Below are 15,080 nucleotides of genomic sequence, written 5' to 3' on the forward strand. Positions count from 1 at the left end.
GTGAGTTTTTATTAGGGTTGGAGCAAAACTCAGCAGAACTGTGGCTCTCCAGGACAGACGCTGGCCACCCCTGTACACCCTCTGTACAATGAGTAAGCACTAGTACAGGAATCCTCAAATCTGACCCATGAGATCTACTTTCCAGCAGAGTTTAGCTCTAACCCTAATCAAACACACCTGAGAATGCTAATCACTATCTTCAGGATCATTAGAAAATCATAGGTAGGTGAGCTTGATCAGGGTTGGAGCTAAACCCTGAAAAAGGTACTGGTACCTAAAGGATAAGCACTAGTCCCTAATGACTAAGCACTAGTAGCTAATGAATATGTACTAGTACTTGATGGAAAAAATGCCAGTGTCTAAAAAATAAGTACTAGTAGCATGAAAATAAATACTAGTACAGTTGATAGATTAAATGTTTAAACAGCTTGCCATACATAGGTCTCTGCAGGACAGTGATGGAAGCAGGTTGCCAGGTCTGTGAAACAAAACCAGCTCAATTGCTATGAAAAACTAGCCTAAAACTAGCCCAGTCAAGTTTTTTCGCTCGTTTTTTCCCTCCATAGAAAGCCCCCTCTGTCGAAATCGTGTTCCGGGGGTGGGGGTAGAGTAAAAGTAGTCCAATTCTTGGCAACATTCAATGGGAGTTACCAAATGGATGTATGGGGCCTGAGGGAAGCTTCGACCACATTACCTGAATTGATTTGCTCATGTCAACTGTGACCCTTATGACCGTTCATTTTCATTGCAAAATGTATAAATGCCCACCTGTTTGAAAACAGCCACTTTTGTTTTTGTTTTGAGACAGTTAATATGATACGCAAACTCTCAGCTGGATAAAGCAAACCAGTGTCACGCTAAATGTTTTGGTGGATGACTATATACACAACATATACACAATTATGTAGATTAAGTGCATACAAGATGTATAAAATTAAAACAATAACCTTTATGTTCACTTCAACATAAGATGTTGCATTGTTATTTTGATGATTTTTCATCACTACTTTTTTATTTTGGTCAAATCAACTTAATAATAATACACTGACCTTCTGTTGATTAAACCTAAATTTAGTTAAATTTTAGTCACTCAAAATTTTAAGGCAAATAAGGTTACATACTTTTTTTAAACCAACAATCTTTTTTACAGCATGTACATGTATTAACAAACGAAACACAAAAAAACTGAAAAATCATTGCACAACATGCACATTAGCGCTACTGTAGTTCCTCCACGCCTGTAGATGGCAGTAACGTGTTGCGGCACCCAGACATTGGCGCACAGGCGAGCTCATACCTGTTCCACAGGAAGCAGGATTGGACTACACTTAACTATACAACAGGCAGCAAAAACGACTTCAGGCTGGGCAACGATACGCTACCACGGAGAAGAAAACTCCATCCACCCAGGGGGAAAGTCGAGAGGGAGAGGAGACCCTGCAACACCGGAGGTGAGTCCAAACGGAGTTCTGGAGCTCAGTGAAGCCTTTTTTTGTGTTTTTGATACAGAGGCCGCACTGACAGCTAGTTACAGCATATGTACCCTGCTAGCGACGCGACGCAACTTAACTAGAACGCTCTCGAAGACGCACGACGCTAGTTCGCGCGGCTTTTAGTTTACAGAGTTTTGTTTTTTAAACACGTTACGGTTTGACGCGTCACGTCACGTTGCCCGCTAGCAGTGTTGACGTTAGCGCTAATACGCACTTGCACAGCTCAGCTCTTTTAACGCATCTCAGGAGAAAAAGCAGCGCGGCTGGAAGGATTTAAACGCCGTTAGATGAGAGCACAGAGCGGGGTGATGTTAGTGAAACCTCCGGGGACCGCGAATCAAACACGCATGAAGACGTCAGGCCCGTATGGCGCTATTTAGCAGCATCGCTAGCGGACTGACAGCAGCTGTGAGAAGTAATAGACTTAACCGTAAGTTTAACCGTGGGGTGACATGTAAGCTGTGTACATACGTAAGATTTCTGTATAAACTTTAAACTTCCTTAGCGAAAATAACAGTTGATGTTCTGTTGATATTAGCAAACTAACGTGTCACGAAACGAAATGAACCAAAATGAAACATCTGTTATTTTTTTTACTTCCCGCGTGTCATGACTGAGTCATGGTGAGGTGCGAGATTGAATGACTAATATCCAAGACTTGAATATAAAAATTAGGTACTTTTGGACCTTTGCAGCATTGGCCACCTTGAATTTCTTTTAAGTTTCTCTTATGGAAAAATAACAGGTTGTGGGATTGGGGGACAATAATAAACTGAGTAATCAATGGCAGAAATTTAATTTTAGTGTTAAGTATCTCTTTAATATGATACTTGATTGATTTCAGTCCTGTTTTATATAGCTTGAAATTTTCAGATATAATAGTTCACACTATATTTGAAAAAATATACGCTACCAGTCAAAAGTTTTTGAACGGTAAGATTTTTAATGTTTTTTAAAGAAGTTTCTTCTGCTCACCAGGCATTTATTTGATCTGAAGTACAACCAAAAACCCTGTAAAATTTTTAAATATTTTTACTGTTTAAAACAACTCTTTTCTATTTGAATATATTGTATAAGGAATACATTTACATTTTAAAGTATATTTAAATAGAAAACAGTTATTTTAAATAGTAAAAATATTTTTGCTGTATTTTGGATCAAAGAAATGCAGGCCTGGTGAGCAGAAGAAAAAAAAAAAACAAACAGAAAATATTACTGTTCAAAACCTTTTGACTGGTAGTGTATTTTTAATAAATCATAAAAAAATCCTTCTGTGCCTCTATTTAAAGTCAGTTCAACCATAACCTTGCTGTCATCATTTACTCACTTACTTACTTATGTTGTTTCAAAGCCATAATACTTGTGTTTATCTTAAACACAAATGAAGATATGTTTATTCAAACCTGAGAGCCACTGAAAGCCTAAAACTTTAGTTCATCAAGATGTTCATAAGACATTGTTCCTCTTCGAAACACAAATGCAAATTTTTTTAAACTGAAGCTCAAATGTGTGTTGGTGTGCAAAAACCTAACACTTCAAAAAGTTCATAGGCATCATAAAACCACATCAAATATGGTAAACAAAAACTCAGACATGCTTGTTGAAATGCGAGAACCAGTGAGGTTTCTTATTGCACGTCAAGCAAGTACAGTTAAGCTTTTGTTTGCCAACAGTGCATTGATTGTTTATATATGAATAAAAGCCTACATTAAATCTGTTTGTCATATAACGTGATCGTGTCTTTTTAAAAGACTGATTAAATTGCTCAACGTTTTGAAGCATCAGTGGTTTTAACAGTATGAGGGTGAGTTAATGATGACAAAAGCTTCATTTTGGTGTGAAGTTTCCATATAGTATTATGACCTTCAATGCTGCAACCTGTAATATTTAAATTAAAATTAATATATTTTAATGAAAAGCCTAAATTAAATCTGTTCATTATATTTACAGTTGAGGTCATAAGTTTACACACACCTTGCAGAATCTGCTAAATGTTAATTATTTTACCAAAATACCAAAATAAGAGGGATCATACAAAATGCATGTTATTTTTTTATTTAGTACTGACCTGAATAAGATATTTCTCATAAAAGATGTTTGCATATAGTCCACAAGAGAAAATAATATTTTACGTACACTTTATTCTTAGTGTTTTTGACTGAATGATCCACAGCTGTTTATTTTTAGGGATGGGCATTTTGGGAAATTTCTCATTTCGATCATCAATAGGTTTCAGAAACGATTAACCGAGTAATTGAAGGCGCGTCTTGCGTGGATGGCGGGGCATGGCTATAATGAATATAATGAAAAAAACTCTGAAGACTGTTAAGAAAATTAATGTTAAAAATAAAAATATGACATGAAAACATGAGCACTTGATTAGGACACAGTTAGATTATGATTATGATGCAGTAATGTTATTAATAAAGAAGCATCTAAAAAGGAATAGCTGCCTGAGGTGAAGTAACTTCATGCCAGTAAACTGAAGCCTACACTGTGACGCATCCTATGATATTAATCATATAACTTGGTAACATTACAACTTGTATCTGCACAAAAGAATGCAAATGCCAGTGAACTTTAAGTTACGCGCTAGAGAGAGTGAGCGAGCGAGCTCCCGCCGTGATGCGTTTTCACAACAGTGCGCTGAAACACGGGCAAGGATAGAATTTACTATAGGTTTCTATAAAGTTAACCCTTATAAATGTTTATGGCAAATTTGTGCTATATTTTCATCTACATCATTAAGTGATTCCATAAATCGCCTGTGTGTTTTCGAAACCATAGGAATTGAATTATGCCTATTGTTGAAAAAGTATGACGGAAAAAGCTCTGCTGCATTACTATAACATCAGTATTAAAAAGAAAGAAAGAAACGTCTAAAAGCAATATGATAATCTCAAATAACTCGTCAATATCGGCCATTGCATTTGAGCGTGAAACTGATGTGCAGCGCATTCAGCATGTAATATCCCAACACATCCCAAGAGTGACTTTATACCAAGTCTGTTCTATGACATATACTATGATATTAATCAGATAACTTCGTAATATATAACATAAACGTAACATTACAACTATCTGCACAAAAAATGCCAGTGAACTTTCTGTTACACACTTTAGAGAGAGAGAGAGAGAGAGAGAGAGAGCGCTGTGTGTTGCGCTTTTGTGAAAGCAGATATAATTTACTAGATTTCACATTCTATAAAGTTCTAATTAGAATGCTGTGTTCATGAAATGCCAGTGAACTTTAAGGTACGCGTTATAGCGAGAGAGAGCGAGAACAAGCGAGCTCTGTGATGCGCTTTTATAGCAATACGAATTCCGAAAACAACTGACATTGAAGTATGCATACTGTTGAACAAATATGACTAAAAAAAGCAGTGCTGCATTATTTTAATATCAGGTTTTTGTTTTTTTGTTTTTTTTGTTTTAAAAAGGAACATCTAAAAGCAATATGACCGTCTCAAACTCAGTCAGTATCGGGTATTGCATTTGAGCATTAAACTAAACACTGGTAATATGCTGCGCATTCAGCATGTTAAATGTTAATATTCCAACGCATTATAATGGATAAAGCTAAATATGCATGTAGCTAACCCAGACATCACTACGTGACTTTGAAGCCATGCATGCATCTCTCTCTTCTCACGTCGATGTTTTGGACGGCATGCTAAAAAATTATAGTTCAGGGTGCTGCCAAAAGTGCTACTACTACTTAAAAAAAAAAAAAAAAAATCCACGATCATCGTTTTCATGATCAATCATCGCTGTCACGGCTGAGTACTCGATCGCTGTTGCACATCCCTATTTATTTCTTATTTATTTTTTGTTTAGTGATAGTTGTCCATGAGTCCTTTGTTTGTCCTGAACCGTTAAACTGCCTGCTGTTCTTCAGAAAAATCCTTTAGGTCCCACAGATTCTTTGGTTTTTCAGCGTTTTTGCATATTTGAATCCTTTCCAACAATGACTGTATGATTTTGAGATGCATCTTTTCACACTGAGGACAACTGAGGGACTCATATGCAACCATTATAGAAAGGTTCAAATGCTCACTGATGCTCCAAAAGGAAAATCGATGCATTAAGAGCCAAGGGTGAAAACTTTTGAACAGAATGAAGATGTGTGCATTTTTCTTATTTTGCCTAAATACCATATTTTTTTTTTATTTAGTTCTGCCCTTCAGAATCTACAGAAGATATTTACATGTTTCCCAGAAGACAAAATAAGTTAAATTTACCCTGATGTTTAAATTCAAGAAGTTTTCACCCCCTGCCTCTTAATGCATCGTTTTTCCTTTTTTCCATTTGAAGCTTCTGTAATAGTTGCATACGAGTCCCTCAGTTGTCCTTAGTGTGAAAATATGGATCTTAAAACCATACAGTCATTGTTAAATCTTTTTATCTTCATTATCTTGCTCTTTATATCCTCAGCTACCATGGTGGGTGAGCGCCGCAACGGTAACCTGCTGGTTCAGCTGGGTCCGAAGCTGCAGGCTTACCCAGAGGAGCTTATCCGTCAGAGGAGGACCCACGACGGCCAGACGGAGTATCTGATTCGCTGGAGCCTGCTGGCTGTAGATGATAGCAGCAGTTCAGGCTGCAGCAATGAGGCAAGCGGCGGCGGTAGCAGCAGCTCTGGAGTTGGAGGCTCTAGTGGCTCCACCTCAGGAGAGAGCAAGACCGAGAGCATCCTCATGTGGATGTCCACAGAAGACGTCTACGCCAACTGCCCCACTCTGCTAGGCAAGCGCAAGGCTGACTCCCAGAGGCCTCTGCTGGAGGAAGAGGAGCGGTCCAGCGGCCAGTTCCCCACGGATGTCACCTTTGACGAGGGAGAGCTGTCGGATATGAAAGATGACGTGAAGAATCTCGTGTGCCGTGCCAGGAAACAAATGGCCAAGAACAGCGACTTCGGGATAAGCATCACACACACCATCCACGTGCTGAGCGCCTACGCCAGTATCGGTTCTCTGGTAGGAGTCTTCAAGGAGACCGGCGCTCTTGACCTGCTCATGGAGCTGCTCTGCAACAAGGAACGACAGACCAGACGCAGCGCTGGCAAGATGTTGCGAGCCCTGGCTTCTCACGATGCGGGTAAGTCTGGCTATATGCAGTCTGGTTTCTATCTATTTCATGGTTATTTTGTTTGACAACCTCTAAATGATCACAGGTCGATAGGCTGTGATCTTTTAAAACTCTTCGGGTGCTGTATTAGAGCTGTTGCTTCCAGTGGTTCAAAGTAAAATTCTCACTTCCTAGGGTATTTCCCTTGAATGAAAAGAGAAACTAAAGTATCTTTCCTTGAAATCTGTTGGTAATACTGCCAAATACTTGTATATAATTAAAGCCTTAAAAAAACTTGATCTTAATTGATACACTAAAATGAAAAACAGACGCACAGTTTTGAATGGCTGTATATTTGAGAATAACTTTCTCTTATTATTATTCTTATTATTATTATACTGTCTAATATTGCATTATTTGCATGACCATTGCATTATGCTCATTGCATTTCTTCAAACTGCATTTCTTGCATTTCTTTAAATATAGTTTTAATTTTTTTTTTTTTTTTTTTTAACAGCTGTATGTAAAAACAAAGCAAGTGTGCATGTGTTTAATATTGACTTAAACTATGTTCCAAACAAAGATAATAATACAATTGAAAAATCACAATATCACTAAGTTAACACAAAAAAAGTGTTTGCCTTTGCCCTTAATGTGTAAATTCGTTTATAATGTAGTTTATGCACATGCAAGGATATAATGTGGATTATGTAACTTGAAATAAATCTTTTGATTTACGTCTAAATTATACATAAACCTTTTGAAACAAATTAATCACAAAAAAAAAACCCACAAAACACACACACTTATGTGATAGTATAAAAATACTGGAATTTGCATAACTTTATTTATTTATTTGTCTGGCTATTCATGTTGTAAATAATGTGGCTATGTAATACCTGTTTTTGTGGCATTGGAGGTGTCACTGGATTTTAAGTATGTAAAATTATTAATTGCTTATAAAATTATAAGCATCTGAAATATTTTTTTGTTTAATATGTATTTTTTGTTAATGAATATGATAAACAGGACATGAGGTTTTAATAAATAATATATATTAGTGCTGTCAGTTAATTAAAAAAAAAAAATTAATCATACATTTTTCTGAAATTAATCGCAATTAATCCAACCTTACATTAAAGTTTTTTAATATACTTTGATAGTGCAATCATTTCACATTCAGTCTTTAAATTAATATAGAAAAAAACATAAAGAGAGTATATTTTCAATATTTATTAAATGTTTTATAATATGACTGAAGGTATCACTGATGCCTCTAGGAAATTGTTCTTTTTTCCTAATATTTAACCATTGACTATAGCCATTCAACATTACAGTATAATTGAGAGCTATCCATTTTAACATTCATTAGACTTTAAAAAATAAAAACTTCTAATTTAACACAAGCTTAAAACAATCTTCACATAAACCTATTATTTACCTGTGCCCTTCAGCAAGTAAGAAATATACAGAATTTGAATAAAGTTGTCAAACAGTAAATACTAAATTAAATACAGATGAATCCTTAAAGCTACAAAAGGTATTGATTTCCTCATTTTTTCTTTTATTCTTTGATTAACAGACATCACAGCAGCTGGGTTATTAGGTTATTTCAGGGGTTTTCAAACTTTTGGGAGCGAGGATTACAGGGGAGAGGATTTTCCAAGGACCCCCTCATTATTATAACATTGTCCACAGGAACAGAAGTCCACTTCCAAAATAAAGATTTACAAGTAATGTTCTCACCCCCTTGTCATCCAAGATGTTCATATCTTTCTTTCTTCAGTCGTAAAGAAATTGTTTTTTTGAGGAAAACATTTCAGAATTTTTCTCCATATAATGGACTGATATGGTGCCCCGATTTTGAACTTCCAAAATGCAGTTTAAATGGAGCTTCAAACGATCCCAAATGCGATTGTAAACGATCCCAGCCGAGGAAGAAGGGTCTTATTTATCGAAATGATATTATTTTCATTAAAAAAAAAATAAAATTTAAATACTTTTTAATCTCAAATGCTCGTCTTGTCTTGCTCTGCCTGAACTTTGTGTATTCTGACTCAAGACAGTTAGGGTATGTCGAAAAACTCCAATCATATTTTCTCCCTCAACTTCGAAAATCATTTCAAAATCATCCTACATCGCTGCAGAGGTACCGACCCAGTCTTTGAAAAGTGAACATGCAAAGAAGATCAAATATCCTCACAAAAAAGGGAAAACAGCGATATAGGATGATTTTAAAGTTGAGGGAGTTTTTCGGCATACCCTAGCTGTCACGAACAGGAAAAAAACAGTCCAGACAGAGTAAGACAAGACGAGCGTTTGGCATTAAAAAGTATAAAAATTATATTATTTTTTCATTAAAATAACTGATTGTTACACTAGATAAGACCCTTCTTTCTTGGCTGGGATCGTTTACAACTGGATTTGGGATCGTTTGAAGCCACCTTTAGGCTATATTCACACTTGCCGTTCACACTGCCAGTGTCTGTTTAACATTAAAATCCTATGGAGTAAACCGTGTTTTCAAAAAAAGTCCTGAGCACTTTTTTAAATGCCACCGCCGGCGTCTTTTTCTGCAGCTCAGAGCGTCTTTTCAAGTTGAAAAAAAGATAAACTTTTCTGAAAGAAAAGCGTAGCCTTAAACTGCCTTTTGGAAGTTGAAAATCGGGGCACTATATCAGTCCATTATATGAAGAAAAATGCAGAAATGTTTTCTTCAAAAAAATAATTTCTTTACGACTGAAGAAAGAAAGACATGAACATCTTTGATGACAAGGGGGTGAGTACCTTATATGTGAATTTTTGTTTCAGAAATGGACTTCTCCATTAACGCTGTTACACTGGAAAAGTGATTTGCCTGTTAACACACTAATTTTGACAAGCACTAATAAATATGAAATTATTATAGTTGTAATATGTTACATTTTTAGAAAATTGTAATAGGCTTAAATTTAGATATACTTATACTTACATTTTGTTTGGTTGTCAGCTAAGATGTTGTACTGATGTTTAGATCCTCTATTGGTCTTATGTCTACAAATTTGAAAATTTTACATGTATGCTTTCGTAGCTGTTCTCTCAGTCATGTGCATGTAGTTGTAGTGAATGAAGCACGAAGCCTGACGTGAACCTTAAGTAAAGACTCCCTGTATTGGCTTTAGACCACGGCGCGAGCTTGCTGAAGCTGTCAGATTCCCGCCAGTGTGCTGTGAGGCATCGGGTAATGTGAGTCATCATTGAGAGGGCTGTGTCATAGCATTCTAGCATTGGGAGTTGGCATTGTCTCAAGATTGTACCGATGCTTTAGGACCCTATAGGACTAGATGAGATAACACTGTGCATTTTTCAGCCTATGCTCTTTTTTTTTTGGAGCTATGTCTAAAATTAGAATAAAAAAGTTGTGACCATTAACAGATGTTACTTTTACTATGATTGTTCATGTTTTCTTTTTTTGAAAGGGAAAATGGACTCCTTACGAAGGGGGGCTTGAAGTTCCTCCTCTCATTCTTTTCAGTCTTATTCATACTCTTTCACAGGATGTACTTATTCATCTCTAGCTCCTCTGAATAGGCTGAGGCATTCGTGTCATTTACAGACCACAGGCATGTGGCTCATGTTAAGCCGCCCAAGGGATACTGTGCATGTGATTTAGGAATGTTATGCTCTTGACATATTTATGATATATCGCTATATAATAGATTAATATTAGAGGCAATATTAAATCAAGTAACACTGTTAAATTGTTCATAGAAGAAAGGTAAAATAAAAAAAAAATGAATAAGAAATGTTTTTGCTGACAATTTAAATCAAGCAACATTGTTAAATATTCATAAAGAAAAGTTCAGTGGTTACTCATTTCAATGCAGATATAAAAGTATTGAGATATTTGAATATTCAAACAAAAAAAACTGCCACTTTGCAAACAGATTGTGATTATTTTGGAACAGGTTTTCTTTCTGCCGTTGATTGTAAAAAGGTAATCCTACCTCGAACTCGAGGCCAGTGGTTGAGGCAGAATTTGGCATGACCATACGCTCAGACAAACAGAGCAATGTTTAGATAGCACCACCGTGTTTGCGCTCCTTATAGGTGACACTGCGTGTTAAGCTGGTTTAAGAGATAGTATTTTAACATCCAAATTATTATGATCAGTTGTAAGTAGTAGAACTTTAAGGAAGTAGCGTAACTACAGTAGTCTGGGCTGTACTGATACTTTGCACACTTCAGCAGAAAGCACATGAATGTTCTTTGGATGAGTTTGCAGAAAGTTGTTTCTAAGAATAGTGAAGAATCATTGCAATACTTCGTTGCTGCTGGTCAATGCATTTTGTTGTGAGTGAGATGTGGATGTTTTTCCCCATATTTGTTTCACTAATATGTTTTGTGTCATTTATCCCATTGCTTAACACTAGTCAAACAATCAAGCCTTTTTAAGAATTGTTAATAGTTAGTATTAAACATGCCTAACAGTTGTTTCACCAACAGTGGTGAAATCTTAATGGATTCGCTCATCTTAAAGGAGAAGTCCGTTTCCAGAACAAAAATTGACAGATAATGTACTCACTCCCTTGTCATCCAAGATGTTCATGTCTTTCTTTCTTCAGTCGTAAAAAAAAATTGTTTTTTGAAGAAAACATTTCAGGATTTTTCTCCATATAATGGACTGATATGGTTCCCCGATTTTGAACTTCCAAAATGCAGTTGAAATGCGGCTTCAAATGATCCCAAATGCGGTTGTAAACGATCAGTTATTTTAATAAAAATAATACAATTCAAATACTTTTTAATCTCAAATGCTCGTCTGGTCTTACTCTCCCTTAACTCTGTATATTCTGGCTCAAGACAGTTTGGGTATGTTTAAAAACTCCAATCGTATTTTCTCCCTCAACTTCAAAAATGATTTCAAGATCATCCTGCATCACTGCAGAAGTACCGACGCAGTCTTTGCAGAGTGAACATGCAAAGAAGATCAAACACCCTCAACAAAAAAGGTAAAACAGCGATATAAGACGATTTTGAAGTTGAGGGAGAACATGAGTTGGGAGTTTTTCGACATACACTAACTGTCATGAACTGGAACAAAAACAGTCCAGGCAGAGTAAGACAAGACAAGCATTTGAGATTAAAAGAATATATGAATTGTATATTATTAAAATAACCAATCGTTTTGCTAGATAAGACCCTTCTTCCTCAGCTTGGATTGTTTACAACTGCATTTGGGATCGTTTGAAGCCACATTTAGGGTGTTTTCGCACCTGTAGATCGGTTGTTTTGTTCCAAAACGGGGATTAAAATTATTACAATGTTGCATTTTATTCTTGGTGCAGTTTGCTTTCACACAGCAAAGTTTCTAAACAAGCCGAATGTGTTCATACAAGTCACGCGCGACTAAACTGTCCTGTCATTAGTCAGAGTTCCATGGTTTATTTTCCAGGGTTCCGCTCAGCTGTCATCCATCAGGATGGAAAAACAACAGCTTTGCAGGCTTATTGTTGCAATTTTTTTTGTAGCTGTCGTTATATTAATTTATAATTTTAAGCAGGAGTCCAGGATTCGTTGCAAAAACATTTTTAAAATACACAAAGAGAGCAATAAGACGGCATTATAAAATGAAAATGCGCGCTTTGATGTTAAATGGCGAAGACGTGCCCACACAGACATTCACAGGTTTATTTTAAGAGGTATTAGCAAAACAACAAAGCTACTGCTGTTCACGGAACTGTAATTACCCATTATACAATGTGATGTAGCCTGGTTCATTGGTCCATTGGATCGGACTGTTTTCTCACTACAACCGAACCGCTCCAGAGTTCGTTTTCAGTCGAGCTGAGACCACCTAGTTCAGGCGATCTCAGACCTACTGTTTTGGCGCGGATCCGAGCGCGATTGCCTAAACGAACCGAGCTAAGGGTGGAAACGCGCCAGGTTTCGAAACAAAGTGCCAGGTGTAAACTGCATTTTGGAAGTTCAATCTCGGGGCACCATGGAAGTCCACTATATGGAGAAAAATGCTGAAATGTTTTCCTCAAAATACATAATTTCTTTACGACTGAAGAAAGACATGAACATCTTGGATGACAAGGGGGTGAGAACTAGTGTTGTCACGGTACCAAAATTTCAGTATTCGGTACCAATACCAGTGAAAATCCACGGTTCTCGGTACCAATTTCGGTACCAAATCAAAACACAAAAACATGACAAATTGCTGTATTTTTTACAGCAAAATTATACAGAAACTTACCGTTTTGCCGTTTTACAACTTATTGCTGTAATTTGCAATGCATTATGGGTTGTACAGGGTTTTACAAGTGTTAACTGTATATTTCACTGTTAGCTGTAATTAATTTACAGGTAGGAGGTGCTTTCACTGTATCTTAAATGTTACAAGAATTTACTGCGCTGTGGCATTATGGTATTGCGCGGGCTGATATGGTTTGAAATCTGTTGGACTGAAGCACAGCGACAACAGCTGAAGATAAATGGCAATCATTTTTTTGGTAAGTTCAATTAAATTTACTTCCATATGTATTAATTATTTCTTTTAATGTTAAGTAATTCATATATATAACGTTATATAAGGTTTATCAGGACATTTATCTTGGAGGGATGTAACGTAAAAGTTCTTGATTACAGTGATATTCCCCCTAAACGTTATGTTTAGCTATTTTGTACAGGGATGTGTAGTTAACTTTATTTATCTGTTGCTTCAGGCAAGGAGGAGAAATGCGTTGCGCGCCATTTCAGAAAGCAGCCTAAGCTAAAAGGTAAATCGTTATCGTCATGTTAATGTTGATATATGCTGCAGTTTGTTAGCTTTATTTGCCTTTGCTTTCTAGAGAGTATTTGTAGTTTGGCAGGCACAGCATTGCTATCAAAGTGCGTGTGAGACAAAACGTGAATATTAACATCATTGGATGAGTTTCTCTGAAACGTTAAGTATATTTTGTAAAGGAATGTGTCGTTAACTTATTTTATTTATTTATTTATTTATTTATTTTTTTGTCAGGCAAGCCGAAACATCACGGAGCTAAAAGGTACACAGTAAGTTACACAGTATTGTTTATGTATTCATTCATATTATCACAGAAATATTTGGATCAAAGTTAATATTTAAGATATAAACAGTGATATCTATGCTAGCGATCAAAATAGATCTTTTGAAAGTGTCCTGGCGCTTCAAATAACGCTTGTGTCGATTTTATTGTTTCGCCACTAGGTGGGGTTAAGTGTCTGCTAAAAAATGTATTTGTGATTGAATCGAGATTCATTCAAAACCGCTGATTCATCCAGTAATGAAACAAGTGAAGTATTCAGGAGTGAGACATTAAATCATTCATTCAAACCACTTTTTGATAATTTACTATTAACAAATGGGGCAAAATATATTATAAATCCATATTAATTAAAATGTTCAATAATTCAAATTCAAATTAAGTTATTCTGAAAATTGTGGCTGCATTGCCCAAATCTGTTTTTTTTTTTTTTTTTTTTTTTTTTTTGGATGAATTATTCCTTTGTAATGCATTACTGTAGTTCAGCAAATGCTTTTGAACTATTGAACTAGTTTTATTAAATTCTGCACATGCTTATGTTTGTCTGACTGATGTTTGTGCAGATGTTTTGTTGTAATCAACCCACACACCGGCACCAAGACAGGCACATCAAAGGTTGGAGCAAAAAAAAGTGGCAAGGTACAAAAAATGTTAAAGAATGTTAAATGTTTAAAAAAAATGGCTAAATGTTTGTTAGAGTATTCTAGGTTTAATGAATCAGCACAGTCAGTAGCATTTGTGACAGTGTTAAACATTTATTTTTTAAGCAGAAATACTGTATGACTTGCTGTGAGTTTTAACTTAAGTCAGATTCGTTTTCATACCAAAATGCCATTCTGTTGTTTGAGCTTAAAGGGATTGCCATCATTTACTCACCTTCGGTTGTTCCAAAATTCTGAGTTTCTTTCTTGTTTTAAGATATTTGAAAATGTTGGTAATCAGACAGTTGACAGTAGCCATTGACTTCCATATTTTTGCCCTATTATGGAAGTCAATGGCTACCATTACTTGTCTGGTTATAAACTTCATTAAAATATAATCTTTTGTATTCAACACAATAAAGAAACTTATAGTTTCGGAATAACTTAAGGGAGAGTAAATAATGACCATTTTTATTTTTAGGCAAACAGTCCCTTTAACTTTTATTTAACTACTGCTTTATGCTTTAATCTTGAGTTGTTTGTAGTTGTTTTGTAACAGCTGATTTTTGATCAGTTTTTCTGTAGTTGCAAAAGTAAAATTATGTTACCAGTGACAGTGCTGAAGTGTTGTCAGGTGTCAGCTTTAATAAAGTTTTCGTACAACAGCTTTGAATTTGAGTGATTATTTTTTTTAAATCTTTGTTTTAATGCATTCACATCAGTACAAGAGCACAGTACAGTTCACGGTTAAAATAGTTATTTACAGGAATTTCATAGTAAAAATGTTACAGCTACATCTTGGCTTTTGTTGAATTCACAGGATTTTA

At 35.8% G+C, this 15,080-nt stretch overlaps 1 protein-coding gene across 3 annotated transcripts in view; it reads left to right on the forward strand.

Annotated features, from left to right (window-relative positions):
- Positions 1-1,281: 1,281 nt before the first annotated feature.
- Positions 1,282-15,080, forward strand: part of LOC127174877 (cullin-9) — a 59,202-nt gene continuing 45,403 nt past the window's right edge. For 2 of the 3 annotated variants that reach the window (XM_051125507.1, XM_051125508.1), the window contains exons 1-2: positions 1,282-1,451; positions 5,928-6,590. In XM_051125507.1, coding sequence (XP_050981464.1) covers positions 5,933-6,590 — 658 coding nt within the window. In that variant the 5' untranslated portion in view covers positions 1,282-1,451; positions 5,928-5,932. The remainder of the gene's footprint in view (positions 1,452-5,927; positions 6,591-15,080) is intronic. The other variant, XM_051125506.1, reaches the window with a different exon arrangement.

Source organism: Labeo rohita, chromosome 13 (genome assembly GCF_022985175.1).
Source record: "Labeo rohita strain BAU-BD-2019 chromosome 13, IGBB_LRoh.1.0, whole genome shotgun sequence".
In the NCBI taxonomy this organism is placed as follows: Eukaryota; Metazoa; Chordata; class Actinopteri; order Cypriniformes; family Cyprinidae; genus Labeo; species Labeo rohita.